The sequence below is a fragment of the Scyliorhinus canicula genome, chromosome 4, assembly GCF_902713615.1.
Source record: "Scyliorhinus canicula chromosome 4, sScyCan1.1, whole genome shotgun sequence".
Taxonomy (NCBI): domain Eukaryota; kingdom Metazoa; phylum Chordata; class Chondrichthyes; order Carcharhiniformes; family Scyliorhinidae; genus Scyliorhinus; species Scyliorhinus canicula.
The window spans coordinates 226,223,606-226,250,257 of record NC_052149.1 but is presented as its reverse complement, the minus strand read 5'-3'; the positions used below and the strand labels follow the sequence as shown (position 1 = coordinate 226,250,257).

The 26,652-nt window shown below is 48.2% G+C and overlaps 1 protein-coding gene across 5 annotated transcripts in view; it reads left to right on the top strand.

Annotated features, from left to right (window-relative positions):
• Positions 1–26,652, top strand: part of gria1a (glutamate receptor, ionotropic, AMPA 1a) — a 243,974-nt gene that overhangs the window by 101,348 nt on the left and 115,974 nt on the right. For all 5 annotated transcript variants that reach the window (XM_038796182.1, XM_038796180.1, XM_038796179.1 and 2 more), the window contains exons 3-9: positions 352–591; positions 3,436–3,620; positions 4,278–4,331; positions 8,919–9,080; positions 11,834–12,001; positions 12,627–12,731; positions 14,708–14,818. In XM_038796182.1, the coding sequence (XP_038652110.1) occupies positions 352–591; positions 3,436–3,620; positions 4,278–4,331; positions 8,919–9,080; positions 11,834–12,001; positions 12,627–12,731; positions 14,708–14,818 (1,025 nt within the window). The remainder of the gene's footprint in view (positions 1–351; positions 592–3,435; positions 3,621–4,277; positions 4,332–8,918; positions 9,081–11,833; positions 12,002–12,626; positions 12,732–14,707; positions 14,819–26,652) is intronic.

The following is a 26,652-nucleotide window of genomic DNA, read 5'->3' as shown; positions in this document are numbered from 1 at the left end:
TGGGTAGTTAGGACGACAATGGCTTCAGTCGTCCCAATATTTAATTGGAGAAACCTTCTGCCCTGGTTACTGGATACCAGAGACAGTCTGATAATGCAGCAACAACAGAGAGCTGTAGTTCAAAGCACCAAATTGTGACACATCACTTGGTCATTAGGCTTTGATTGATGGGCCTCGATTTCCTTTGACAAATCTCTGGCAGAAATGTTTATCTCTCCGGCGCTGACTGACTTCATGTTTCTGTTGTTGACTTTTAACACTTTTGTTTTCTATTTTAGATTTGTACTTTTCCAGGCGAAGCCTCCAGATTCCTGTGACTGACAGAGTGTTATCCGGTGTTTTCTTTTTCAGTTTGCTCGCTGTTTGCTCGCGGAGTCTACGCAATCTTTGGGTTTTACGACAGGAAGACGGTAAACACACTCACATCCTTTTGTGGAGCTCTGCACCTCTCGTTCATCACTCCCAGCTTCCCCGTCGATACCTCCAACCAGTTCGTCATTCAGATGAGGCCTGACCTACAGAATGCGCTGCTCAGCCTCATCGAACACTACAAGTGGCAGAAGTTTGTGTACATTTACGATGCTGATCGCGGTAAATAAACTTTCACCCCATCCAAATAGAACCAGTTTACAACCCCACGCGGCCAGCCATTATTCTAATCACAGCGGGCATTGCAACTTCTCTGTAAATATTACGATTCACCCGCTAACATCTCTGGGCTTTCCTGCTTCGGGAATTGTGTGTGAGATTGGAAATTTTCTAATATGAGGAATAGATGGGAGGGAGAAACCAGGGAACTACAGGCCTGTCAGTTTAATGCTGGTCCCGGGGAAGTCACTCGAGTCCATCATGATGGACTGAGTGACTGGGAACTTGAATAAATAGCAGAGTGTCAGTGTGGATTTGTTAAAGGTGCGTCATGTCTGACTAAAAAATAGACATTTGCAGGGCTACGGGGAAATTGCAGGGGAGTGGGTGTAATTGGCTAGCTCTCTCATAGAGATTTTACAGGCACAATGTCCTCCTGTCACGCTGTGTGGTTCTATGATTGAATGATTTTATGACTAACGGTGTAGAATTTTATTCAACAGTTGTCTGCATTTGATGTGACACCTTCAAAAGGCTGGTGTACCTTTGCTCCCAAGTCTCTCTGTTCTAGCACCCTCTTTAAAATTGTACCATTTATTATACCGCCTCTCCTCACTCTTCCTAACAAAATCCATCACTTCGCACTTCTCTGCGTTAAATATCATCTGCCTTGTATCTTGTCCATTTCACCAGTCTGTCTATGTCCCCCCTGAAGTCTGTTACTATCCTCCTCCAGGTTTACTACACTTCAGTGTTTCATTTCATCTGCAAACTTGTTATTATTCCTGATAGACCCAGTCTGTCATTACATATATCAAAAAGAGCAGCAATCCCAATACCGATCGCTGGGCAACACCACTGCATCCACCCCTCCAGTAAAAGGAACAACTGTTCACTTACACTCGCACTTCTGTCTCTTAGCCAATTTCACATCCCAGCTTCTACTGGGCCTTTAATCCCAAGGGCTTTTTTTAAAAAGTCTATCATGTGGTACTTTATCAAAGTCAATATCAACTGCACTCCATTATTTCATCCAAGAACTTAATCAGGTTCATCAAATACAATTTGCCTTCAACATCCTGTTATGACCAGCCCCCGGTGAGGTTCCCCAAAAGTTATTGATCCAGCCAAGACCCCTTGATTTGTCATTGTCCAGCTGGGATACCCCCCAAAATTGTTACAAACTCGGGTGAGCAGGGATGACTAGCTCCTTGTCTTTATTCAACCCACACGCATCTGGTAGTAGCAAAGGGTTAATCAAACAAGGCTCCTATTCCCTTGGATACCTTTGTCCAGACCCAATAGTTATGTTTAAAAAGGAGCCAATTTAACCATGCTTTCTTTAGTCAAGATAGAGTAAGTTTATTAACTGCAAAAATGTCTAGAGAAATGGTAGAACACATGCATCCGCATTCACGTGGATTAGAAATAAGAATTGAGTTCAATTGTAAGTAAATATAAATAAAAGGTTAGATGGAATAGTCCTTGAGTTGCGAGGAGCAGGTGGTGAGCATTGCAGCCATTACAGATTGATTCCCGTATAGTTGACTTCCGCAGTCCAACAATTGATTATTCAGTTTGGGTGTTCTGTGGTTTGGTAAAGACATTTCAGTTCTTTTTTGCAGCTGTTGACCCCTTTTTGCGGGGTTGACTGCCACAGTCTGAGAGAGAGTTTCAGATATTCCTGCAAAAGGTGGCTATTGTTGCAGGGGTCCTGCTTTGGTTACTGTATCACTCCTTTGGTGTGGGAAACTGCTGTTGTTTCCTAGCACGTACACAGCGCTAGATACAGGCAGGCCGGGAGAAAGTCGGCTTCTAATTCACTCCGACTTATATTTCAAGAGGACTGGAATACACTAGCCTCCTCTGGACAATTATACCCTGGGTTTTCGAGATAGGATGGCAAATATGTTTCTTTGTCTTTACAAGAGATGGTAATCTATCTTTGGATGCTTTTACAAGTACCTTGTTTGGAAAGACAGGGAGGGGTTCCATTGTCACTTAGAGAAACACCCTCCAGCCATTCCAGTCCGTCGCTAACTGCACATTCTCAACCATCTTGGATTGGATTGGATTGGATTTGTTTATTGTCACGTGTACCGAGGTACAGTGAAAAGTATTTTTCTGCAAGCAGCTCAACAGATCATTCAGTACATGGGAAGAAAAGGGAATTGAACAGAATTCAAGAAAATCTTCGGGGTTTGTGTCCATTTCAAAATATAAAACTCAGATTTTTATAAAGTCCAAAATTTTTCTGTATAACTCCATGGTTCTTTTCTGCATCATCATCACGATCTTTACTATCTCACGTACTTCTAAGTGACAATTAACGTTATCCCTATCTTAGGGAGGTGCTGGTGTAGTGGTATTGTCGCTGGACTAGTAAACCAGGAACCCAGGGTAATGCTCTGGGGACTTGGGTTCGAATCCTGTCACTGCAGATGGTGACATTTGAATTTTTTGATAAAAATCTAATGATGACCACAAAACCATTGTCGATTGTCGTAAAAACCCATCTGGTTCACTAATGTCCTTTAGGGAAGGAAATCTGCTGTCATTACTTGGTCTGGCCTACATGTGACATCAGATCCACAGCAATGTGGTTGACTGCCCCCTCAAGGCCAATTAGGGATGGACAATAAATGCTGGCCCAGCCTGCGACATCCGCATGCTATGAACGAATCAACAAATGTACTCAAGGGAGAGCATAATTGATTCAAAAAAGAAAGGATTTGAAGTTGAACAAAGGTTTCTCTGTACCAGAGATCTGGGGGAGGGGAGTGTTAAAAGTCCAGTTGAATGTCCCTGTGCTTGATTGTTAAACATTGTCTTTTTGTTCCTGTTCAGGACTGTCCGTCCTACAGAAGGTGCTGGATACGGCTGCGGAGAAGAACTGGCAGGTGACGGCAGTCAGTATTGAGACCACCACGGAAGAAGGCTATCGGATGCTCTTCAAAGACTTGGAAAAGAGAAAGGATCGGCACGTCATAATTGACTGCGAGGCGGATAAACTCAACACCATCATGAATCAGGTGACACTGGGACAGGAACCTGGTAACTGAGAGAGGGGGCAATCAGAAAAGAGGGCAATCAGAGGAGGAGTGACCAAGTGGATTGGCCATGCTAAATTACCCCTTAATTCAAAAAAAAAGAATTGGGTTCTCTAAATTAAAAAAAAAATTGTTGATTGAAACAGGGATTGATGAGCAGTCTTTCCTTGACGATGTGAGCTGATAAGAGATGAGATTTAACTGTGGAGTAAAATTTCACAACGGGAGATGAGCTGATCTCTCTGTCTATCCGACATCCAGGGTTTTAGTTATGATTTGCTCAATCGTCTTGTGGCCTGAAGTTGCTCACACCACAGGCAGTGCTGTTCATTTCTTCAGATTTAGCGGGTGATGTCAGTGGGCTTGAGAATTATCTCAGCAATTATTTCAGCTCATTTCGTCTGACCCCCTTTAACCCACCCTTGAAGCTGATCTGTAATTCTGTGGAGCATTTCCTTTCTGTAAAGGTACTAAATTCCTCGGGGCCGGAGCAGAGTTCTGGGATCGGGGTGCTGGGTTTATGGAGTTTGCTCTCTGGGTCTGTAGATAGTTAATATTTTTGCACCCATCACAGAGGGCAAACCTTGAGCTGGCTCCTACATTAGTAACAAAATGTGTTATATTTTCTGCGTTTTACAGATCATAAACATAGGAAAGCACATTCGAGGATATCAGTACATCTTTGTGAGCCTGGTAGGTTTACGCCACAACTTTACCACAGGAATGCTAATGTTGAACCGTTGTTCTTAACCGGGGAGAGGGATGATCCGGGCAATGACAGACCAGTCAGCCTATTCTCAGTGGTGGGCAAATTATTGAAAAGATAGTATAAATTGTCATTTAGAAAGGCTCAGATTAATCAGCATGGATTTGTTAAAGGACGGTTGGGATCTGCCCAGTGTGATCGAATTTTTTGAGGAGGCAATGAGGAGAGCACATTTGATGGAGTCCACAGGGATTTTCGGAAGGCATTTGATGAGCTCCCTCCTGGCAGCCTAGTCAGGAAAAAGAACACAGCCCAGGGGATTCCAGCATCAGTGGATCCAAAAACTGGTCCAGTGCGAGGAAGCAGGATGTCAATACGTGTTTTTTCCTGACAGGAAGACAGTTTCCGGTGGATGTTCGACATAACTCGTGTCCGGATCACTTCCTTTTCCCGCTCTATATATCAATGAGGTAGACTGAAATGTACGGGTCACGATGAAGAAGTTTGTAGATGACACAAAAATTGTCCGTGTAGTTGATAGTGAAGCAGAAAGCTGCAGACTGCAGAAAGATATCAATGGATTGGTCAGGAAAACAGAAAAGGGCAGATGGGACTCAATCAGGAGAAGTGTGAGGAACTGCATTTGGAAGGACAAAACTGGTGAGGGAATACACAATAAACGGTCGAATGCTGAGAACTATAAAGGAACAGAAGGACCTCGGGGTGCAGGCCCATCGACCCCTAAAGACAGACGGACAAGTAGATAAGATAGTTAACAAGGCACTCTGGATTTTTTCTTTCACTAACAGAGGCAAACACCAGATCAGGCAGGTTACGGGAGTGAAATATAAAACAATATTAGTCTACAGCTGGAGTACTACGCACAATTCTGCTCACTGCATCCTAGGGAGAACATGGTTTGCACTGCATAGGGAACAGAGGAAATTTAAACAGATGTTGTCAGGAATACAGTGTTATCCAGGAAGGATTGTACATGCTGAGGTTGTTTTCTTTAGGCCAGAGGACTCTGAGGGGGTTTTGTTGAAGTGAGTAACATTATGTGAAACCAAATAGAGTAGATAGAAGAATCAATTCTGTTAGCAGAGAGGAGCAAAACCAAAGGATACAGCTTTAAAGTACCTTCCAGAAGGGTTAGAAGGGAGTTTCAATGATGCCAGCTCAGTGAGTGACCAGCCCTGAATCCCAGCTCAGTGAGTGACCAGCCCTGAATCCCAGCTCAGTGAGTCGCCAGCCCTGAATCCCAGCTCAGTGAGAGACCAGCCCTGAATCCCAGCTCAGTGAGGGACCAGCCTTGAATTCCAGCTCAGTGAGGAACCAGCCCTGAATCCCAGCTCAGTGAGGAACCAGCCCTGAATCCCAGCTCAGTGAGGGACCAGCCCTGAATCCCAGCTCAGTGAGGGACCAGCCCTGAATCCCAGCTCAGTGAGTGACCAGCCCTGAATCCCAGCTCAGTGAGTCGCCAGCCCTGAATCCCAGCTCAGTGAGTGACCAGCCCTCAATCCCAGCTCAGTGAGTGACCAGCCCTGAATCCCAGCTCAGTGAGTGACCAGCCCTCAATCCCAGCTCAGTGAGTGACCAGTCCTGAATCCCAGCTCAGTGAGAGGCCAGCCCTGAATCCCAGCTCAGTGAGTCGCCAGCCCTGAATCCCAGCTCAGTGAGTGACCAGCCCTCAATCACAGCTCAGTGAGTGACCAGCCCTGAATTCCAGCTCAGTGAGTCGCCAGCCCTGAATCCCAGCTCAGTGAGGGACCAGCCCTGTATCCCAGCTCAGTGAGTCGCCAGCCCTGAATCCCAGCTCAGTGAGTCGCCAGCCCTGAATCCCAGCTCAGTGAGGGACCAGCCCTGAATCCCAGCTCAATGACTCGCCAGCCCTGAATCCCAGCTCAGTGAGTGACCAGCCCTGAATCCCAGCTCACTGAGTGACCAGCCCTGAATCCCAGCTCAGTGAGGGACCAGCCCTGAATCCCAGCTCAGTGAGGGACCAGCCCTGAATCCCAGCTCAGTGAGGGACCAGCCCTGAATCCCAGCTCAGTGAGGGACCAGCCCTGAATCCCAGCTCAGTGAGGGACCAGCCCTGAATCCCAGCTCAGTGAGGGACCAGCCCTGAATCCCAGCTCAGTGAGAGACCAGCCCTGAATCCCAGCTCAGTGTGACCAGCCTTGAATTCCAGCTCAGTGAGGAACCAGCCCTGAATCCCAGCTCAGTGAGGAACCAGCCCTGAATCCCAGCTCAGTGAGAGACCAGCCCTGAATCCCAGCTCAGTGAGTGACAGACCAGCCCTGAATCCCAGCTCAGTGAGTGAGAGACCAGCCCTGAATCCCAGCTCAGTTAGGGACCAGCCCTGTCCCAGCTAAGTGAGAGACCAGCCCTAAATCCCTGCTCAGTGAGTGAGGAACCAGCCCTGAATCCCAGCTCAGTGAGGGACCAGCCCTGAATCCCAGCTCAGTGAGGGACCAGCCCTGAATCCCAGCTCAGTGAGAGACCAGCCCTGAATCCCAGCTCAGTGAGTGACCATCCCTGAATCCCAGCTCAGTATGAGACCAGCCCTGAATCCCAGCTCAGTATGAGACCAGCCCTGAATCCCAGCTCAGTGAGGGACCAGCCCTGAATCCCAGCTCAGTGAGAGACCAGCCCTGAATCCCAGCTCAGTGACAGACCAGCCCTGAATCCCAGCTCAGTGAGAGACCAGCCCTGAATCCCAGCTCAGTGAGTGACCAGCCCTGAATCCCTGCTCAGTGAGGGGCCAGCCCTGAATCCCAACTCAGTGAGAGACCAGCCCTGAATCCCAGCTCAGTGAGTGACCAGCCCTGAATCCCAGCTCAGTGAGTGACCAGCCCTGAATCCCAGCTCAGTGAGAGACCAGCCCTGAATCCCAGCTCAGTGAGAGACCAGTCCTGAATCCCAGCTCAGTGAGTGACCAGCCCTGAATCCCAGCTCACTGAGGGACCAGCCCTGAATCCCAGTTCAGTGAGTGAGGGACCAGCCCTGAATCCCAGTTCAGTGAGTGAGGGACCAGCCCTGAATCCCAGCTCAGTGAGTGACCAGCCCTGAATCCCAGCTCAGTGAGTGACCAGCCCTGAATCCCAGCTCAGTGAGTGACCAGCCCTGAATCCCAGCTCAGTGAGTGAGAGACCAGCCCTGAATCCCAGCTCAGTGAGAGACCAGCCCTGAATCCCAGCTCAGTGAGAGACCAGCCCTGAATCCCAGCTCAGTGAGAGACCAGCCCTGAATCCCAACTCAGTGAGAGACCAGCCCTGAATCCCAGCTCAGTGAGTGAGTGATCAGCCCTGAATCCCAGCTCAGTGAGAGACCAGCCCTGAATCCCAACTCAGTGAGAGACCAGCCCTGAATCCCAGCTCAGTGAGTGAGTGACCAGCCCTGAATCCTAGCTCAGTGATTGCCCAGCCTGAATCCCAGCTCAGTGAGAGACCAGCCCTGAATCCCAGCTCAGTGAGGGACCAGCCCTGAATCCCAGCTCAGTGAGTGAATGACCAGCCCTGAATCCCAGCTCAGTGAGTGAGGGACCAGCCCTGAATCCCAGCTCAGTGAGAGACCAGCCCTGAATCCCAGCTCAGTGAGTGACCAGCCCTGAATCCCAGCTCAGTGAGTGACCAGACCTGAATCCCAGCTCAGTGAGTGAGGGACCAGCCCTGAATCCCAGCTCAGTGAGAGACCAGCCCTGAATCCCAGCTCAGTGTGGGACCAGCCCTGAATCCCAGCTCAGTGAGTGACCAGCCCTGAATCCCAGCTCAGTGAGTGACCAGCCCTAAATCCCAGCTCAGTGAGTGAGTGACCAGCCCTGAATCCCAGCTCAGTGAGTGACCAGCCTGAATCCCAGCTCAGTGAGGGACCAGCCCTGAATCCCAGCTCAGTGAGTGACCAGCCCTGAATCCCAGCTCAGTGAGGGACCAGCCCTGAATCCCAGCTCAGTGAGAGACCAGCCCTGAATCCCAGCTCAGTGAGGGACCAGCCCTGAATCCCAGCTCAGTGAGACACCAGCCCTGAATCCCAGCTCAGTGAGGGACCAGCCCTGAATCCCAGCTCAGTGAGTGAGTGACCAGCCCTGAATCCCAGCTCAGTGAGTGACCAGCCCTAAATCCCAGCTCAGTGAGTGAGTGACCAGCCCTGAATCCCAGCTCAGTGAGGGACCAGCCCTGAATCCCAGCTCAGTGAGGGACCAGCCCTGAATCCCAGCTCAGTGAGGGACCAGCCCTGAATCCCAGCTCAGTGAGAGACCAGCCCTGAATCCCAGCTCAGTGAGTGAGTGATCGGCCCTGAATCCCAGCTTAGTGAGAGACCAGCCCTGAATCCCAGCTCAGTGAGTGATCAGCCCTGAATCCCAGCTCAGTGAGTGAGTGACCAGCCCTGAATCCCAGCTCAGTGAGTGACCAGCCCTGAATCCCTGGTCAGTGAGGGACCAGCCCTGAAACCCAGCTCAGTGAGTGAGTGACCAGCCCTGTATTGCAACTTGCTCGCCTTTAACTATTAAACAGTCCTAGGCTCCTGTGGCACATGCAGATAATCTGCTTCTCTCTGTTTGTTTTGTACGGAAGGGTTTCTTGGACATGGATCTGGATAAGTTTCAGTATGCAGGGGCGAATGTGACTGGCTTCCAGATCGTGCGGCCTGACAGTGCTCAAGTCTCAAAATTCCTCCAGCGCTGGAAGAAACTGGATGGCAAAGAGTATCAGTGGGTTGAGGGACATAAGCTGAAGGTAGGATGTTTCCGTACACTGCACAGTTCACTCTGTCATCCAATATTCATTCCTCTTACCTCATCAACATGATGTCACAGATTCACACCTGCTCAGTGAGAATTATGTGGTCGAGGCTCAGAGCAACTGATAAGAAGGACAGGAGTAATAGGAACAGGGGCCATTCGGCCTCTCCAGCCTGCTCCTAGATTCCCTCACGTGTAGGCTGCAGGACAGGTAGATAAGATGGTGGATAAGGCATATTTTATTTTACTAACAAAGGCAAAGAACATTAAAGCAGGCAGGTTATGACAGTGCAGTATTCAACACTGATTGACTGGAGTACTGCGCACAGTTCTGGTCACTAGGTTACAGGAATTAGAGTGGGAAATTTACCAAATCCAAGTAATTGGGAAAATGTTGGAGTCCATTGTAAAGGATATAATAGCAGAGCATTTACAAATACAAAGGTTAATTGATTGGTCAAAAATTTGGGAGATGGAATAGAATGTAGGAAAATGTGAATGTATGCACTTTGGTAGGTAGAATAAAGGAGCTGAATATTATTTAAATGGAGACAGACTGCAGAAAGCTGTAGTCCAGCGGGTGCTGGGGGTCCTCCCTATAAATGTCCTCGTGCATAAATGACAAAAAATTAGCATGCATGTTCAGCAGGTCATCGGGAAGAACGTTGGTCTTTATTGCAAAGAAATGGAGTATAAAAATAAGGAAGTCCTGCAAAAGCTATACAAGGCACCAATTAGACCACGCCTGGAATACTCTGAACAATTTTCGTCCCCTTATCTGAGAAAAGATTTTCTGACATTTGAGGCAGTGCAGAGAATGTTCTCCGATCTCGGATATGGAATAATTTTTATTTGAGAGAGATTAAGAAGGTTGGGCCTGTACTCATTGGAGTTTAGAAGAATGAGAGGTGGCCATATTGAGACATGCAGGATTCTCAGGGAGTTTGACAGGATAGATGCTGAGAGGTTGTTTCCTCTTGTGGGAGAGTCTAGGATCCGAGGGCAGAATCTCAGAATAAGGGGGCGCCCATTTAAGACAGAGATGAGGAGGAATTGCTTCTCTCAGAGGGTAGTGAGTCTGTGGAATTCCTTATCGCAGAGAGCTGTAGAGACTGGGTCATTAAGTATGTTCAAGGCTGAGAGAGACAGATTTTTAATCAGTGAGGGAACCAGGGTTATAGGGATAAGGCGGGAAAATGGAGTCGAGGATAATCATTTTAGATTGGTTATGATCTCATTGAAAGGCGGAGCAGATTTGATGGGCCGAATGGCCTACTTCTGCTCCTATGTCTTGCTGTCTTACGGTAAATACATTCATCGAGTCAACGACCCTGTAAATCTGTTGGAGCTGTAACATGATGGAATTGGAAAGGTACACAGTACTCCCAAACCAACTGTACCCCTCACTTGCTGCCCTAACTCCTTGCCCTGCCCCCAAACCCCTTGATTCCCTTACAAATTGATTTCCAGTGTCAAAGATCTATTGATCTCAATCTTGAACATACTCAATGACGGAGCGTTGACAGGCCTCTGGGCCAGAGAACACCAATGTGATCTTGGCTCAGTATTTCAGTAGCATTCTCAGTGCTGGTGTGCCATGCCCCACAATCCACTGGCAGTGTTCTGGGAAAGGGGGTGGGCTATACACGGTTGTCAGTGAAGAGATGGCTGTTGAAGGAAGGTGGGAGGAGGGTCTCGGGGTCAGGCCTGAGTTGGAAATGCAGAACTGGATGTCGAGCGTGACTCCCTCTTGAGGCGATTCTACTTGCTGTAGAGTGACTCCAGATGGGTTGTTAATGGGATAGGAGTGGGTGGAGAGTGCCTTTTAAACGAACTCTTTCTGGGTCCCGCAGTGATTACTAATTGTGCACAGATTTGTAGCTCAGTGCGTTCTGCCCACTGACAGGGCTCCCCAGAACCATTGGGCGGAATTCTCCGCAAGGCCCGACGCCGTCGTGAAACCCAGAGAGGTTCACGATGGGTCGGAAGCCTCTCCCGTCCCCCTATTCTCCCCTCCCTGGGGGGGATAGGAGGGCCGTACCGGGAAACTTGGCCGCCGGGCCTTGTCCCTGGCTTCAAGGCCCGGCGCGCCAAGAATGACACCGCAGCGCCTAATGACGTCAGCCGCGCATGCGCGGGTTGGACAGCTCAAACCCGGCATGCACGGTTGCCGTCTTTCCCCTCAGCCGCCCCGGAAGACGTGGCGGCTTGATCTTGCGGGGCGGCGGAGGGGAAAGTGTGCGTCACCTTGAGACGCCGGTCCGACGATCGGTGGGCACCAATTGCGGGCCCGTCCCCTCCCGAGCACGGTCGTGGTGCAAGATCCCCGATCCGCCCCCCACAGGCCCCACACTTACCTGGCGCGCCATGTTCACGACGGCAGCGACCAGGTGTGGTTGCCGCCGTTTCTCCGAGCGGAGTGTCGCAAAACCGGACACGCCATTTTGGGGGGGGTGGGAGAATAGCGGGAGGTGCGGGAGTGGACCTCCCGCTATTCTCCCACCCATTGTGGTTGCAGAGAATCGCGTCCATGGTGTGCAAAGAGGCTCTTAACACATCTGGCAACAGATAACACTATCAGATTAAACCCGGAATGATAGAGCAAGCCTTTCAAGCACCTGAAATTTGTGCAGCTTGCTGTTCACACCCTGTCAGCTTCTCACTTGCACTGTGACACCTCACCTGAGCAGTCTCCAGATTCTCAGACAGGAGCTCACTCACACTCCATGTCCATTTCCACTCCTACAGTACACATCAGCCATGACCTTTGATGGAGTACTCGTGTTATCAGAAGCCTTCAAGTATCTGCGCAAGACAAGGATCGACATCTCGCGGAGAGGCAACGCGGGAGACTGTTTGGCAAACCCGGCCGTACCTTGGGGTCAAGGGATAGACATTCAACGAGCTTTACAGCAGGTATTACACCGTCATAGGGCACCTTCTGGGGATCCCTCAACACTGTCAGATCAAACACTCCCAGGACAGGTACAGCACGGGGTTAGATACAGAGTAAAGCTCCCTCTACACTTTCCTCATCAAACACTCCCAGGACAGGTACAGCATGGGGTTAGATACAGAGTAAAGCTCCCTCTACACTGTTCCCATCAAACACTCCCAGGACAGGTACAGCACGGGGTTAGATACAGAATTAAGCTCCCTCAACACTGTCCCCATCAAACACTCCCAGGACAGGAACAGCACAGGATTAGATACAGAGTAAAGCTCCCTCTATACCGTCCCCATAAAACACTCCCAGGACAGGTACAGCAAGGGGTTAGATACAGAGTAAAGCTCCCTCTACACTGTCCCCATCAAACACTCCCAGGACAGGTACAGCACGGGGTTAGATACAGAGTAAAGCTCCCTCTACACTGTCCCCATCAAACACTCCCAGGACAGGTACAGCACGGGGTTAGATACAGAGTAAAGCTCCCTCTACACTTTCCCCATCAAACACTCCCAGGATAGGTAGAGCAAAGTAGAAACAAAATAATGCTCCCTCTTCATGATAACATTTGCTTTGTATTTGGTTGTACTCCAGGTTCGTAGTGATGGGCTGACTGGGAACATTCAATTTAATGAATACGGACATCGGACTAACTACACCGTCAATGTGTTGGAGCTGAAAAGTGATGGAATTCGAAAGGTAAATTCCTAATACTCAATACAGTAGTCCCCCGTTATACCGTGGGTGTTGGGGTCCAAGACAGCCACCCGCGTTGCACGCGAGCCGCGGATAGACTGCAAAAATTTTGAAAGAGCAACACATGGCCAGATAATGTTCTGCTGCGGGAAAGAATAATTACAAGTGAACCTATCAGGGTAGTTTCAGGTATTGTGGATGTAATAGCCTTACAATGTAAGAATGGAAGGGCGTTTTAAATAAAAAACATCAAAGTTCTTTCAAGTTTTAAATTTATTAAAAAATACCACTCAAAAATATATACAATAATACATAAAATAGCACTTACAAGCATATTTTTAAAAATCATTTAAATCACATGAAAAAGTCTGTGAGTTTCTTCTGGCACATCCCCTTCCTCATCTTGACTTGTGCTTGCCTCTGGAGGTTCTTCAGATGTAGTATGTATATGGGGTCGAAGTCCTGTTCCTCTGTGTATTCTATGAGCCACTTCAGGTGGGTGATGGCATCCGAGTGGCTCTTTGCTGCAGCTGTGGGCTGGGGTTCTTCTTCTTCTGCCTCCTCTTGGACGACCTAGATGGGTAGGTTCTCCATGTTGATGTGGTGAAAGCATCTAGGAGACTTGAATTTGCCCACAATCAATGGCTTCAGCTTGTGTGTTCCTGTGGCATTGCTGGCAAACAGGATGGTGAGCCTGTTCTTGGCTTGCTTGAACCCCAGAGTCTTGCAGGCATCATCCTTGACAGCTAGGGTCTTGTCAGGCAGCATCTTCCAGTAGAGCGCTGAGTCATCTGCATTGTAGAGTTGCTCTGGGGTCAGCTCCTCTTGCATCATGTAGTCCTTGAGGATGTCCAGAAAGGCTTCTGCTGCTGCTGAGTCGGCGGATCTCTGTTCACCACTGATGGTAACTGCACCTATCCCATGTCTTTTCTGGAACCGATGGAGCCAACCCTTTCTGGCTACGAAATTGGTGTCCTCTGGGTGGAGCTGGTGATGGAACTTCTCAGCCTGAGTCCTGATGATAGGTCCAGATAGGGGGGTGCCACCAGACTGTTCCTGGACAAACCAGGCGAACACAGCCTTCTCCAAGTTAATGTCACTAGCGGTCCTTGCCTTTTTCCTGGCAAGCCCTTCACTCTCAGAAACTGTCTCAACATAAGTTCTCAAACTGTCCTCATCTTTCTCCCACCCACGGAGGGTTGACTCTGGCACACCAGTCTCTCTGGATAATTTTGCCTTTGTTTCGCCGTTTCTAATACGGTCTATCAAATTTATCTTTTCCTTTACTGTGTAAGACTTGCGCTTAGGCATTTTGTATTTATACGCTTTAATTACAAATCATCACGGCTATTTATCGCGGCTAATCATCGCGGCTAATCGGAATGACAAACAAGTTCACTGGCTTAAAAAGGTGTTGTTTCAAAAAGAGTGAAAAAAGTTGGGGTCCATAAGCACCCCCGCCGTATATCGCGAACCGCAGTATTGGGACTACTGTACCGCCAAATCACTGGTTCCCCCAAAGCATCCGTACCCTCACCCCATCCGTACCCCACATTACCTATACCCCCAGACCAATTAACCACCCAGACGCCCAAACTATCTGTACATCAAATTCACCCGTACTCTCAAATCATCAGTACCCCCCAAAACATTCGTCAAACGCCCACATTGCCCGTATCCCAGAGGCATGCAGTTGGGGTGGAAGATATGCAGGTGGGTATGTGATTTTGAGGAGTATGGTGTTGTGGGTAGATGGAGCTGAGAGATATGGGGTGAGGTGGGTTGTGGGATAAGAGAAGATGGTGGTCTGATGGATACCCTGAGTAGGTGGGTATAAAGTGATAGGTTTGTAGAGTGTCCCTGTTGCGGTATTTTTGCAATGATAGTCTAGCACTGTTTGTCACAGAATGATGAGCCAATTTAAAATTTAGATGACCTCTTTATCACGTTACCCTTGCTATTAATGCTGCATTTTACAGATTGGTTTTTGGAATGAAGATGACAAGTTTGTGGGGACAACAGGGGACCATCACATTGGCAACGACACCAGTGGCATCCAGAATCGGACATACTTTGTAACGACAATCTTAGTAAGTGTTACAGCTCTGACCATTATTAATCATTGGGTTCCTGAGTGAACAAGAACTTTTCACATTTCCAAAAGTGGGGCCGAGGCTGATGGATAGAGATAAAGTAGGGAACAGCCATGGTCTGATTGAATAACAACAGGGTCAAGGGACGAACCTCCTCCTGTTGCAGTGGTATCCTCCTGAGATACTTACACAATCAATACATGCTACGAGCTCTGCATCGGGCGGGGAGATCTCAAAGGCTTCAAGGATCATCTTAACAGGAGGAGACCATTTGGCCGATTGAGTCTTGTTTTGCCATTCGTGGAATCCATGGTGATCCGTACCCTAACTCCATTTGCCTGCAGTCGCTCTGTAAACCTCAATCCCCCTCCCCAACAAACATTTCCCATAACAAAAATAAAAATGTTGGAAATCTGAAGATAAAAACAAAAAAATGCGGGGAAATACTCAGCAGGTCAGACAACATCAGCGGAGAGAGAAGCAGAGTTTGCGTTTCAGGTCGATGGATTCTTCTGAAAGTTCAATGACCCAAACGATTAACTCTCACTCTCCAGAAACAGTGCCAGGTGTACTGAGTGTTTCCCAGTATTTTCTATCTTTGGTTTCATACATCAATCAATCTCGGATGTAACATTTTCAATTCATCCCCAACGTTCATCAGCTCTCTGGGAAAGGAGCTTCGGTTTTCCTCTGTGTGAACGACTGGATGGCTTGGCCCTAATTCTGACGTTCTGTCCCCTTGTCCAGGAGTTTCCTCACCTGAGGAAAAGGTTTCTCTGGAACGACCCTACGCACTCCTTTATCATTTAAAATTCTCCATTTACTAGACTCTTCAGTGACTGAAACATGAGCCACACCTACATAAAGTTAGCACAGGACTGAGGAGGGCCAGCTAACTACAGTCAATGCGTCAGGTGAGAGGACAGAGGCTCGAGCGGTATTCCTGAGATAGATCTCAGCTGGAAGTGTTATCCCAGGTTTGCGCCAACTATTATCTCCCTCCCACCTTCCACCCTTTGCAACCTTCAAATCATTCAAAATACTGCTGCCAGTATCCTAACTCGCGCCAAGGCCCATTCGCCCATCAAAGCCTTACCTCCACCAGATAGGTTGCAGAGTAGGTATGCGACTCATGAGTACAAAGTGTTGAATCCTCTCCGTCTTCTCAGTGTCTCGCACATGGCCACTGATGTCACTGTTATATCATGAACTACATCACTCATTACCATGGTTATCTCATTAGCCCATTAAAAGAAGGTTGAGAGGAGGCTTGATAGAGGTATTCAAGGTCCTCAGGTTTACGGACAGGGCAAACAGTGAGAAACTGTTACCAAAAATCTCAGCAGGTCTGGCAGCATCTGTAGGAAGAGAAAAGAGCTAACGTTTTGAGTCCAGCTTTGACAAAGGGTCATCTGGACTTGAAACATCAGCTTTTTTCTCTCCCTACAGATGCTGCCAGACCTGCGGAGATTTTCCAGCATTTTCTGCTTTGGTTTCAGATTCCAGCATCCGCAGTAATTTGCTTTTATCCAGTGAGAAACTGTTGCCATTCGAGCGAGCATTAGGCGCTAAAGGGCACAATCGGCTAACTTGCAAAAGGAGTAAAGGTGATGTGAGGAAAATTCTTCTCGCCCAGAGTGGTTGGAATCTGGAACAAACTTTGTAAGAGGGTGGTGGAGGCTGGTTCGATTGAGATATTTGAAAGGGAATTGGATTGCTGCCTTGGAAAGGATGTGCAAAGCATGGTGATAAGCTAAGGGGGAAGGATTGTTAGAATGCTCTTTCAGAGAGCTGGTGCAAACCTGATGGGCTGAATGGCCTCCATCTGCACTGTAAAGATTGTGATTACACTGTGCACATGGCAGATGATTCTGTCCAGCACTTCCACCATGCCAGACATGGTATGTTGAAAGATCTCGGCTGCTCAAGCAACCCAATACAGTTTGGCTAAAGGGTGTGATGAATGTTATTCGCAGTTTGGACTCTTCCTCTCGTGGAAGCTGCTAGAAGCCACTGTTCACATCTAGTTTAGTGAAAATCAAGTTCCTCACTCGAGTATAAGGGTGTTCGGTAAGGGTTAATGTGGGACTGGGGAAACAGCGGTGCTCACAGTATGATTTAGAGAGTCACATGAGGGTAGACTGTGTATAGAGAGAATCTGAGAGAAGTTGTAATCGACACAAAACCCAGACAATGCTATACTTTGGAGATATATACCTAGTTGTTTGTCAGCAATAAATGGTTTATATTCAACTATGCAAGACTCCAAACCCCTCGTGAGACACCTAAGCATCTTTACAACTTGCTGGCTTAATTGAGTTCCTGTCTCACAATGCCTTGATTTTAATAGTCTCATCCGTGTCTTCAAACACCTCCATGGCCGTACTCCTCACTTTCTCTGTAAACTTCCGCACTTCTCCAATTCTGGCATCGTCCATCTCTACCAATTTTATCGCCCCACAATTGACGTCTGTGCCTTCAGCTGGCTAGACCCAAGGGCAGCACGGTAGCACAGTGGTTAGGACAGTTGCTTCACAGCTCCAGGGTCCCAGGTTCGATTCATGGCTTGGGTCTGTGCGGAGTTTGCACGTTCTCCCAGTGTCTGTGTGAGTTTCCTCCGGGTGCTCCGGTTTCCTCCACTGTCCAAAGGTGTGCTGGTTAGGTGGATTGGCCATGCTAAATTGCCCTTCGTGTCCAAAAAAATGTTAGGTGGGGTTACGGGGATAGGGTGGAGGTGTGGGGATAAGGTGGAGGTGCTCTTTCCTAGGGCCGGTGCAGTCATCGATGGGCCAAATGGCCTCCTTCTGCACTGTAAATTCTATCCTCAAATTCTCTCTCTAAAACCCTCAATTCTACATTTTTCCGCCTTTATGATGCTCCATGAAACCTAGCGGCTTTGGCCAAGATGTTAATTACCTGCGCCAATATCTCCTTATGCTGCTCGGTATGAAATTTTGTTGGATGGCACTCCTGAGCAGTAGCTTTGGAAATGTTACAACAGTAAGTATGCTATATAAATGCAAGTTACATATAAACCTATGGATTAGGAGCAGGAGTAAGCCACTTGGCTCTTGTAACCTGCTCTGCCATTGAATAGGATCATGGCTGTTCTGATTGTAACCTCGGCTCCACATTCCTGCCTGTCCCCGATAACCTTTCACCCCCTTGCTTACCAAGGATCTATCCAGCTCTGCCTTCAAAATATTCAAAGATTCTGCTCCCCCCACTTTTGAGGAAGAGAATTGCAAAGACTCGCCGCCATCGGCTCTGTCTTAAATGGACTTCTTATTATTGAAATAGTGACTGCCAGTTCTGGATTCTCCCACCAGATGAAAAATCCTCACCACATCCATCTTGTTGATACCCCTCAAGATCTTATGGCCGGGATTCTCCAATCCCACGACCAAGTCCTGACGCCGGCGTGAAAAGCAGTGAGAACTACTCCGCTGTCAATCGTTTTCGATTGTCAGGTATTCACCCCTTCCTAGGGGGCCAGGTTGGCGCCGGAGTGGTCTTCGCTGCTGCAGCTGGCGTGGCACAGCCGACGGGAGTTCGCACATGCGCACTACGGCGGCACAAATTCGCGCATGCGCATGGGTTCCCGTCACCGTGCCGGCCCCCGGGCAATATGGCAGAGCTCTACAGGGGCCCGGCGCGGAGGGACATAGATCCCCACGGAACCAGCCTGCCCACCGATTGGTAGGCCCCGATCGCGGGCCCAGGCCACCGTCGAGGCCCCCCATCAGGGTTGGATCCCCCCGCCCGCCGGCCAAACTCGGCGGGCACTCAGGCCGTCGAGGCCCAGAGAATTGCTGGGGGGCCACTTTCAACACGCCGGCGATCCCACGGGTGCCCGAGAATCGGTGAGTCGGCGTCGGGGCAGCGTGGCGCATTCTCGCGCCTCCCTGGGGATTCTCCAACCCGGCGTGGGGGTCAGAGAATCCTGGCCTATATGTTTCAATCAAGTTATCTCTTACTCTTCTAAACTCCAGTGGATAGGAGCCCAGCACATCCAACCTTTCCTCATAAGAAAACACACCTAGTATTAGTCCAGCAAACTTTCTCTCAACTGCTTCCAACGCATTTACATATTGCCTTAAATAAGGACACTAATACTGTACACAGCACTCTAGATGTGGTCTCACCAGTGCCCTGTACAACTAAAGCATAACTTCCACAACCTCCTATTCAATTCCCATCGCAATAAATAATAGCATTCCATTAGCTTTCCTAATTATTTGCTGTACCCACATGCAAACCTTTTGTTATACATGCACTAGGACACCCAGATCCCTCTGCATCTCACAGCTCTGCAATCTCTCACTGTTGCGATAATATGCATATTTTTTATTCGTCCTGCCAAAATGGACAATTTCACATTGTCCCACATTGTACTCCGTTGACCACTCACCTCACCTATTTTTGTCCCTTTGTAGCCTTCTTATGTAACCTTCACAATTTACTTTCCCACCTATCCTTGCGTCATCAGCAAATTTAGCAACTATATCTTCATCCCTTCATCTAAGTCTTTTATATAAATTGTAAAAAGTTGAGGCACATATACTTATCCATGTGGCACACCATTCATCACATCTTACCAACCAGTCAATGAACCATTTATGCCTACTCTGTTTCCTGTTAGTCAGTTAATTTTGTACCCATGCCAATGTGTTCCACACTATAACATGAGGTTATATTTTCCACAATAACCTTTGACTTGGCACTTTATCAAGTCTGGAATTCTAAGTACAGTACATCCAGCAGTTCCCTTTTATCCACAGAACATGCAACTCCTTCAAAGAGCTCCAATAAACATGGGGCTGGATTCTCCAATTCTGGGGGTATGCCGGCATGGGAATGGTGGTATTTTACCCAGAAACAATGGCACAAAAAGGCCACCAATTCCCCATTTTGCTGGGCGCGAGCATCAAGGCAGCGTAGAGCACCTGACTGTAGTTGCCGATACGACCCGGAGAATTGCCTGGTCCGCGCCGTGCTACATGGCAGAGGCTGCTCATTGACCCAGCCCACAAAATAGTGCCCCCTTCGGCCGCCTCGCGCTCCCCGGCCCACCCCCTCCCCACAGTGCCCCCAGCGTCGAATGTTGTCCCCCCCCCCCCCTCGCCCGCGGTTCAAACCTCCCCCTACTGTGGCGGCGCTGGACTGAATCCGCAGCCATCACGCTGAGTTCCCAATGGGTGAAACCACACGCCATCGGGAACTTGGCCAGTTTGGGCGGTCATCGGGGGTGGGTGGGCCTCAGGCAACGTCCTGGGGCCATCGTGACTTGGTGCGCCGTACTTCTTAAGTACGCCATTTTCGAGGGGCGGAGCATCATGAAAGCAGCGCCACTCCCGATTTGGTTAGGAACTCTGATTCTCCAGTCGATCGGCAAACGTGTTTTCGGAGACGGCGACCGGAGAATCCATCCCATGATTTCCCTCTCACAAAACCATGTTGACATTGAATTTATCTCAGTGCCCTGTTGTAACATCTTTAATAATAGCTTCTTGTTGTGTTATGCTTCTTCATGTAGCATAAGCTGCTTCCTTGATGCTCTGACAAAGGAAGGTTCAGACTTGGAGATAGGTTCAACACATTTATTGAACAGTTAACAGTTCTCCTACTTGAGTTTGACTCTCCTGCTAACCTTGCTATAGTAACTCAATCTAACTAACCAGTCTGCTACAATCCACGTGGTGGATGTGATGCTTCTGATCTGCCCCTGTCCTTCTCTCTGAGTGTCGCCTGTGGAAAGAGAAAGAGCATGTGTGCCCTGTTCTTTTATATGGGTTGCCCCCTTGTGGTCATGTCACCTCTGGGTGTCTTGACTGCCCATTGGTCGTGTCCTATTCTATGTGTTCATTAGCTGTATGTATGCCTGTCATGATGTCTCTGGTGCTCCCTCTAGTGTTTACTTAGTTGTAGTGTATTTACAGTAACCCCTTGTGTATTTACAGTGATGCATATCACCACAGTTCGAACATTTTCTCTATAACAGATGTTAAGCTAACTGACCTGTAGTTTCTGACTTTATGTCTCCCTCCCTTTGTGAATAAAGCTATGGACATTAGCTATTGTCCAATCTCATGGAACCTTCACTGAATCTAGAGAATTTTGGAAAATTAAAACCAACGCACCAACAATCTCACTATCCCTAGGATAAAGTCCATCAGGACCTGTTCCAGCAATTTGCTCATTACCACTTCCCTGGTGATTGCAATTTTATTGTGTTCCGCCCTCCTTTCCAATTCCTGATGTACAGCTATTTCTGTGATGTTACTCATCTTCTCTGCCGTGGAGACCAATACAAAATACCACCTCAATTCATCTGCCAATTCCTTATTTTCCATTATTAGCTCCCAACACTCACTTAGTTAACCATGTTCTTTTCAAAATATCTGTAGAAACTTTTACTATCTGCCTTTATATTTCTAGTTCGCTGTCACTTGTTCTCTAAATTATCCCTCCTTATTAATCTTTCAGCCATTCTTTGCCATTTTCTTATATTCTGTCCAATCTTCTGACCTGCCACACATCTTTGAGCAATTATATGTGTTTTCTTTAAGTTTGATATTGTCTTTCATTTTTTTAGTTAACCGTGGATGGGGGAGTTTTTCTTTCTTGTTGCAATGTATCTATTGTGTGTATTCTGAATTAGCACCTTAAATGTCTACCACTACACCTCTATTAACCTACCTCTTAACCTAAATTGCCAGTTCCCTTTCACTAGCTCTGCTTCCATGCCCTCATAATTGCCCTTATTTAAGGTTAAATTATTAGTCTTAGACCCACTCTTCTCTCCCTTAAACTCAACGTAAAATTCAATCATGTTACGATCACTGCTGGAGCATCTTCACTATCGTGTTGCACAAACATTGAGGGCCATTCAGTGTTTAGGGTTAACAGACTGAAAGGAAAAGGCGGTAGAGTTGAATTGTTGATGAAAGAAGATGTTGATAAAGTATTGAGAAAATATATTAGCACAGACGATGTGGAATCTGTATGGGTTGAGTTAATAAACACCAAGGGGCAAAAAACATTCATGGGATTGGTATTCAGAGCCCCAAACTGGGAATGGTAATGTTGGAAGAAGCATTAAACAGGAAATCCGAGATGCATTTGATGTAGGAACATCTGTGATTATGGACGACTTTAATCTGCATATAGATTTGAGGGCGAGTTAAAATAGTCACCGGACAATAGAGTAGGAATTTCTGGCGTGTATATGAGATGGTTTTCTGGACCAATACATTGAGGAACCAACAAGGGAAGGGGCCGTCTTATACTGGGTGTTGTGCAATGAGAAAAGATTAGTTGGCAATCTAGTTGTGAGAGAACCCTTGGTGATGAGTGACCATAATATGATAGAATTATTTATCAAGGTGGATAGTGAGAGGGTGGTATGTGGCGCAGTGGAAAGCACTGGGTCTGTGGTGCTGAGGATCCGGGTTCGAATCCCGGTCCTGGATCACTGTCCGTGCGGAGTTTGCACATTCTCCCCGTGTCTGTGTGGGTTTCACCCCCACAACCGAAAGATGTGCATGTTAGGTGGTCACGATAAATTGCCCCTTAATTGGAAAAAAAAATTGGGTACTCTAAATTTATTTTTAAAAAGGTGGATAGTGAGGTAGTTGGGTTACGGGTATAGGGTGGATATGTGGGTTTGAGTAGGGTGATCATTGCTCGGCACAACATCGAGGGCCGAAGGGCCTGTTCTGTGCTGTACTGTTCTATGTTCTATGATTCTAAGACCAGAGCCCTGAACCTCAGTAAAGGTAACTATGACGGTACGAGGCATGAACTGACAATGATGGACTGGGAAACATTACTGAAAGGAAAGACAGCGGACAGGCAATGGCAGGCACTCGAGGAACGAATAGGTGAACTCCAAAAGTTGTTTATTCCTATTTGGCACAAGAGTAGAAAGGGAACTGTGGCCAAACCATGACTTACAAGGGAAATTAGAGATAGTATTCGATTCATGGAAGAATCCTACAAATTGCCAAGGTAAAGCAATAGATCTCTGAAAAACACAAGTTTTAGTGAGGAGCTGAAGGAAATCGAGAAATGGTTTTGGGGAAATTGATGGGATTAAAGGCTGATAATTCTCCAGGGCCTTATAATCTCTCAACCGAGAGTACTTGAGGAAGTGGCCCTAGAAATAGTAGGTCCATTTTCATTTCCCAAAATTTTTTGGACTCTGGAGTGGTTCCTACAGATTGGAGAGTAGCTAATGTACGCCCGCTATTCATAGAAGTTATAGTGCCGAAGGAGGCCATTCGGCCCATCAAGTCTGCACCGGCTCTTGGAAAGAGCACCCTACCAAAGCCCACACCTCCACCCTATCCCCATAACCCCATAACCCACTAAACCCAGCCAACACCAAGGGCAATTTTGGACACTAAGGGCAATTTAGCATGGCCAATCCACCTAACCTGCACATCTTTGGACTGTGGGAGGAAACCGGAGCACCCGGAGGAAACCCACGCAGACACGGGGAGAACGTGCAGACTCCAAACAGACAGTGACCCAGCCGGGAATCAAACCTGGGACGCTGGAGCTGTGAAGCAATTGTGCTAACCACTATGCTACCGTGCTGCCCATATTCAAAATATGAGTACAGAGAAAACAGAACTATAGACCAGTTAGCCTAATGTCGGTAGCAGGGAAGCTGATAGAGTCAATTATTAAGGATTCCATCGCTCAGCATTTGGAAAACAGGTGTGTTTAGACAAAGTCAGCATGGATTTACGAAAGGGAAATCATGCTTGACAAATCTACTGGAATTCTTTGAGGATGTAACTAGTCGAGTTCACCAGAGAGCACCAGTAGATGTGATTTACTTAGACTTTCAGAAGGCCTTCAACATGGTCTCACATCGCAGATTAATATGTAAAGTTAAAGCGTGTGGGATTGTGGGTAGTTGTCTTGAGATTATTGGAAAGTTGGTCAGCAGACAGGAACGAAAGAGTAAGAATAAACGTGTATTTTTCTGAAAGGCAGGCAGTGACTTGTGGGGTACCACAGGGTTCTGGGCTGGGATCCCAGCTGTTCACGTGATATATTAATGATTTGGACGAGGGACCAAAACGTATTATCTCCAATTTTACAGATGATAAGAAAGCTGGGTGGGAGGGTGAGCAGTGATGAGGATGCAGAGATGTTTCAGTGGGATTTGGACAGGCTGAATGAGTGGGCAAATGCATGGCAGATGCAGTATAATGTGGATCAACGTGAGGTTATCCACTTTGGTAGCAAAAATAGGAAAGCAGATTATTACTTGAATGGGTGTAAATTGAGAGAGATGGGCATTCAACAAAACCTGGGTGTCCTAGTGCATCAGTCACTGAATGTAAGTCAGCAGGTACAGCAGGCAGTAATGAAGGCAAATGCTTTGTTGTGCCTTCATAGCGAAAGGATTTGAGTATAGGAATAGAAATGTCATGCTGTAATTATACAGGGCCTTGGTGAGGCCACACCTGGTGTACTGTGTGCAGTTTTGTTCTCCTTATCTAAGGAAGGATGTTCTCGCTATAGAGGGAGTGCAGCGAAGATTTACCAGGCTGATTCCTGGGATGGCGGGACTATCATATGAGGAGAGACTAAGTCGGTTGGGATTATATTCATTGGAGTTTAGAAGAGTGAGAGGGGATCTATTAGAAACTTACAAAATTCTAACAGGATTAGACAGGGTAGATTCAGAATGAATGTTCCCGATAGAGATAGAGATAGAGAAATACAGCACAGAACAGGCCCTTCGGCCCACGATGTTGCGCCGAACTTTTGTCCTAGGTTAATCATAGAATTTTGGACAATTTGTCATGGCCAATCCACCCAACCTGCACATCTTTGGACTGTGGGAGGAAACCGGAGTACCCGGAGGAAACCCACGCAGTCACGGGGAGGATGTGCAGACTCCACACAGACAGTGACCCAAGTCGAAATCGAACTTGGGACCCTGGAGCTGTGAAGCAATTGTGCTATCCACAATGCTACCGTGCTGCCCTTAAGAAGTTAACCTACACTCCCTTATTCTACCCTAATCCAAGTACCTATCCAATAGCCGCTTGAAGGTCCATAAATTTTCCGACTCAACTACTACCACAGGCAGTGCATTCCATGCCCCCACTACTCTCTGGGTAAAGAACCTACCTCTGACATCCCCTCTATATCTTCCACCATTTATCTTAAATTTATGTCCCCTTGTAATGGTGTGTTCCACCCGGGGAAAAAGTCTCTGACTGTCTACTCTATCTATTCCCCTGATCATCTTATAAACCTCTATCAAGTCGCCCCTCATCCTTCTCCGTTCTAATGAGAAAAGGCCTAGCACCCTCAATCTTTCCTCGTATGACCTACTCTCCATTCCAGGCAACATCCTGGTAAATCTCCTTTGCACCTTTTCCAAAGCTTCCACATCCTTCCTAAAATGAGGTGACCAGAACTGTACACAGTGGGTGGGTCCAGAACTAGGGGTGATAGTTTGAGGATAAAGAGGAAACCTTTTAGGACTGAGGTGAGGAGAAATTTCTTCACCCAGAGAGTGGTGAATATGTGAATTCACTACCACAGAAAGTGGGCGGGATTCTCCCCTACCAGGCGTGACGGGGGGTCCCGGCGTAGGGGAGTGGCGCCAACCACTCCGGGGACGGGCCTCCCCAAAGGTGGGGAATTCTCCGCACCTTTGGGGGCTAGCCCCGCGCCGGAGCGGTTGGCACCAGAAGACTGGCGCAAAAAACCGGCGCCCCCGGCAGCGGGGCTGGCTGAAAGGCTTTCGCCGGTCGGCGCATGTGCCGGCAATGACGTCAGCGGCCAGCTGCCGCTGACGTCACCACCGGCGCATGCGCGATGGGGGATTCTCTTCTGCTTCCGCCATGGCGGAAGCCGTGGTGGCCGCGGAAGAGAAAGAGTGCACCCAAGGCACTGGCCCGGAGTCTGAGCGGGGGGCCCCGATCGCGGGCCAGGCCACCGTGGGGGCACCCCCCGGGGTCCGATCGCCCCGCGCCCCCCCCCCCCCTCAGGACCCCGGGGGCCCGGTCGCGCCGCCGATCCCGCCGCCACCAGAGGTGGTTCAAACCTCGGCGGCGGGAGAGGCCTCCCAGCGGCGGGACTTCGGCCCATCGCGGGCCGGAGAATCGCCGCAGGGGCCTCGCCGATCGGAGTGGCGTGATTCCCGCCACCGCCACTTCCCGGGTAGCGGAGAATCTCTGCAACGGTGGGGGCGGGATTTTCGGCGGCCCCAGGCGATTCTCCGACCCTGCTGGGGGTCGGAGAATTTCGCCCAGTATTTGAGGCCAAAATGTTGTGTAATTTCAAGGAGGCATTAGATATAACTCTTGGGGCTAAAGGAATCAAGAGATATAGGGGGAGGCGGGATCAGAGTATTAAATTTGCTGATTTACCATTACCATCATGAATGGCGGAGCAGACTCGAAGGGCCGAATGGTCTCCTGCTTCTATTTTCTATGTATGTTTATATGAATGAGAATCACCATATCTTTCTGACAAGCTCCCATTATTTATTCTATGATACCCCATCCCACTGTGTGGTTATTGTTAGGGGGCCTGTACACCTCTCCCGCAGGTGACTTCTTACCTTTACCATTCCTCATTGGTACCCAAACCACTTCTATATCCTGGTTTCCGGAACTTAGGTCTTCCCTGCTAACGCTGTCTTTAATTGGCAGAACCACCCCTCTACCTTTTCCTAGCTTCCTGTCCTTCCTAAATGTCACATACCCAAGTCACAGCCTATGCCATCCCGCTGCCATGTCCCTGTGATGGCTGTTAGATCATACTTGTTTATCTCAATCCACATCACAGTTCAT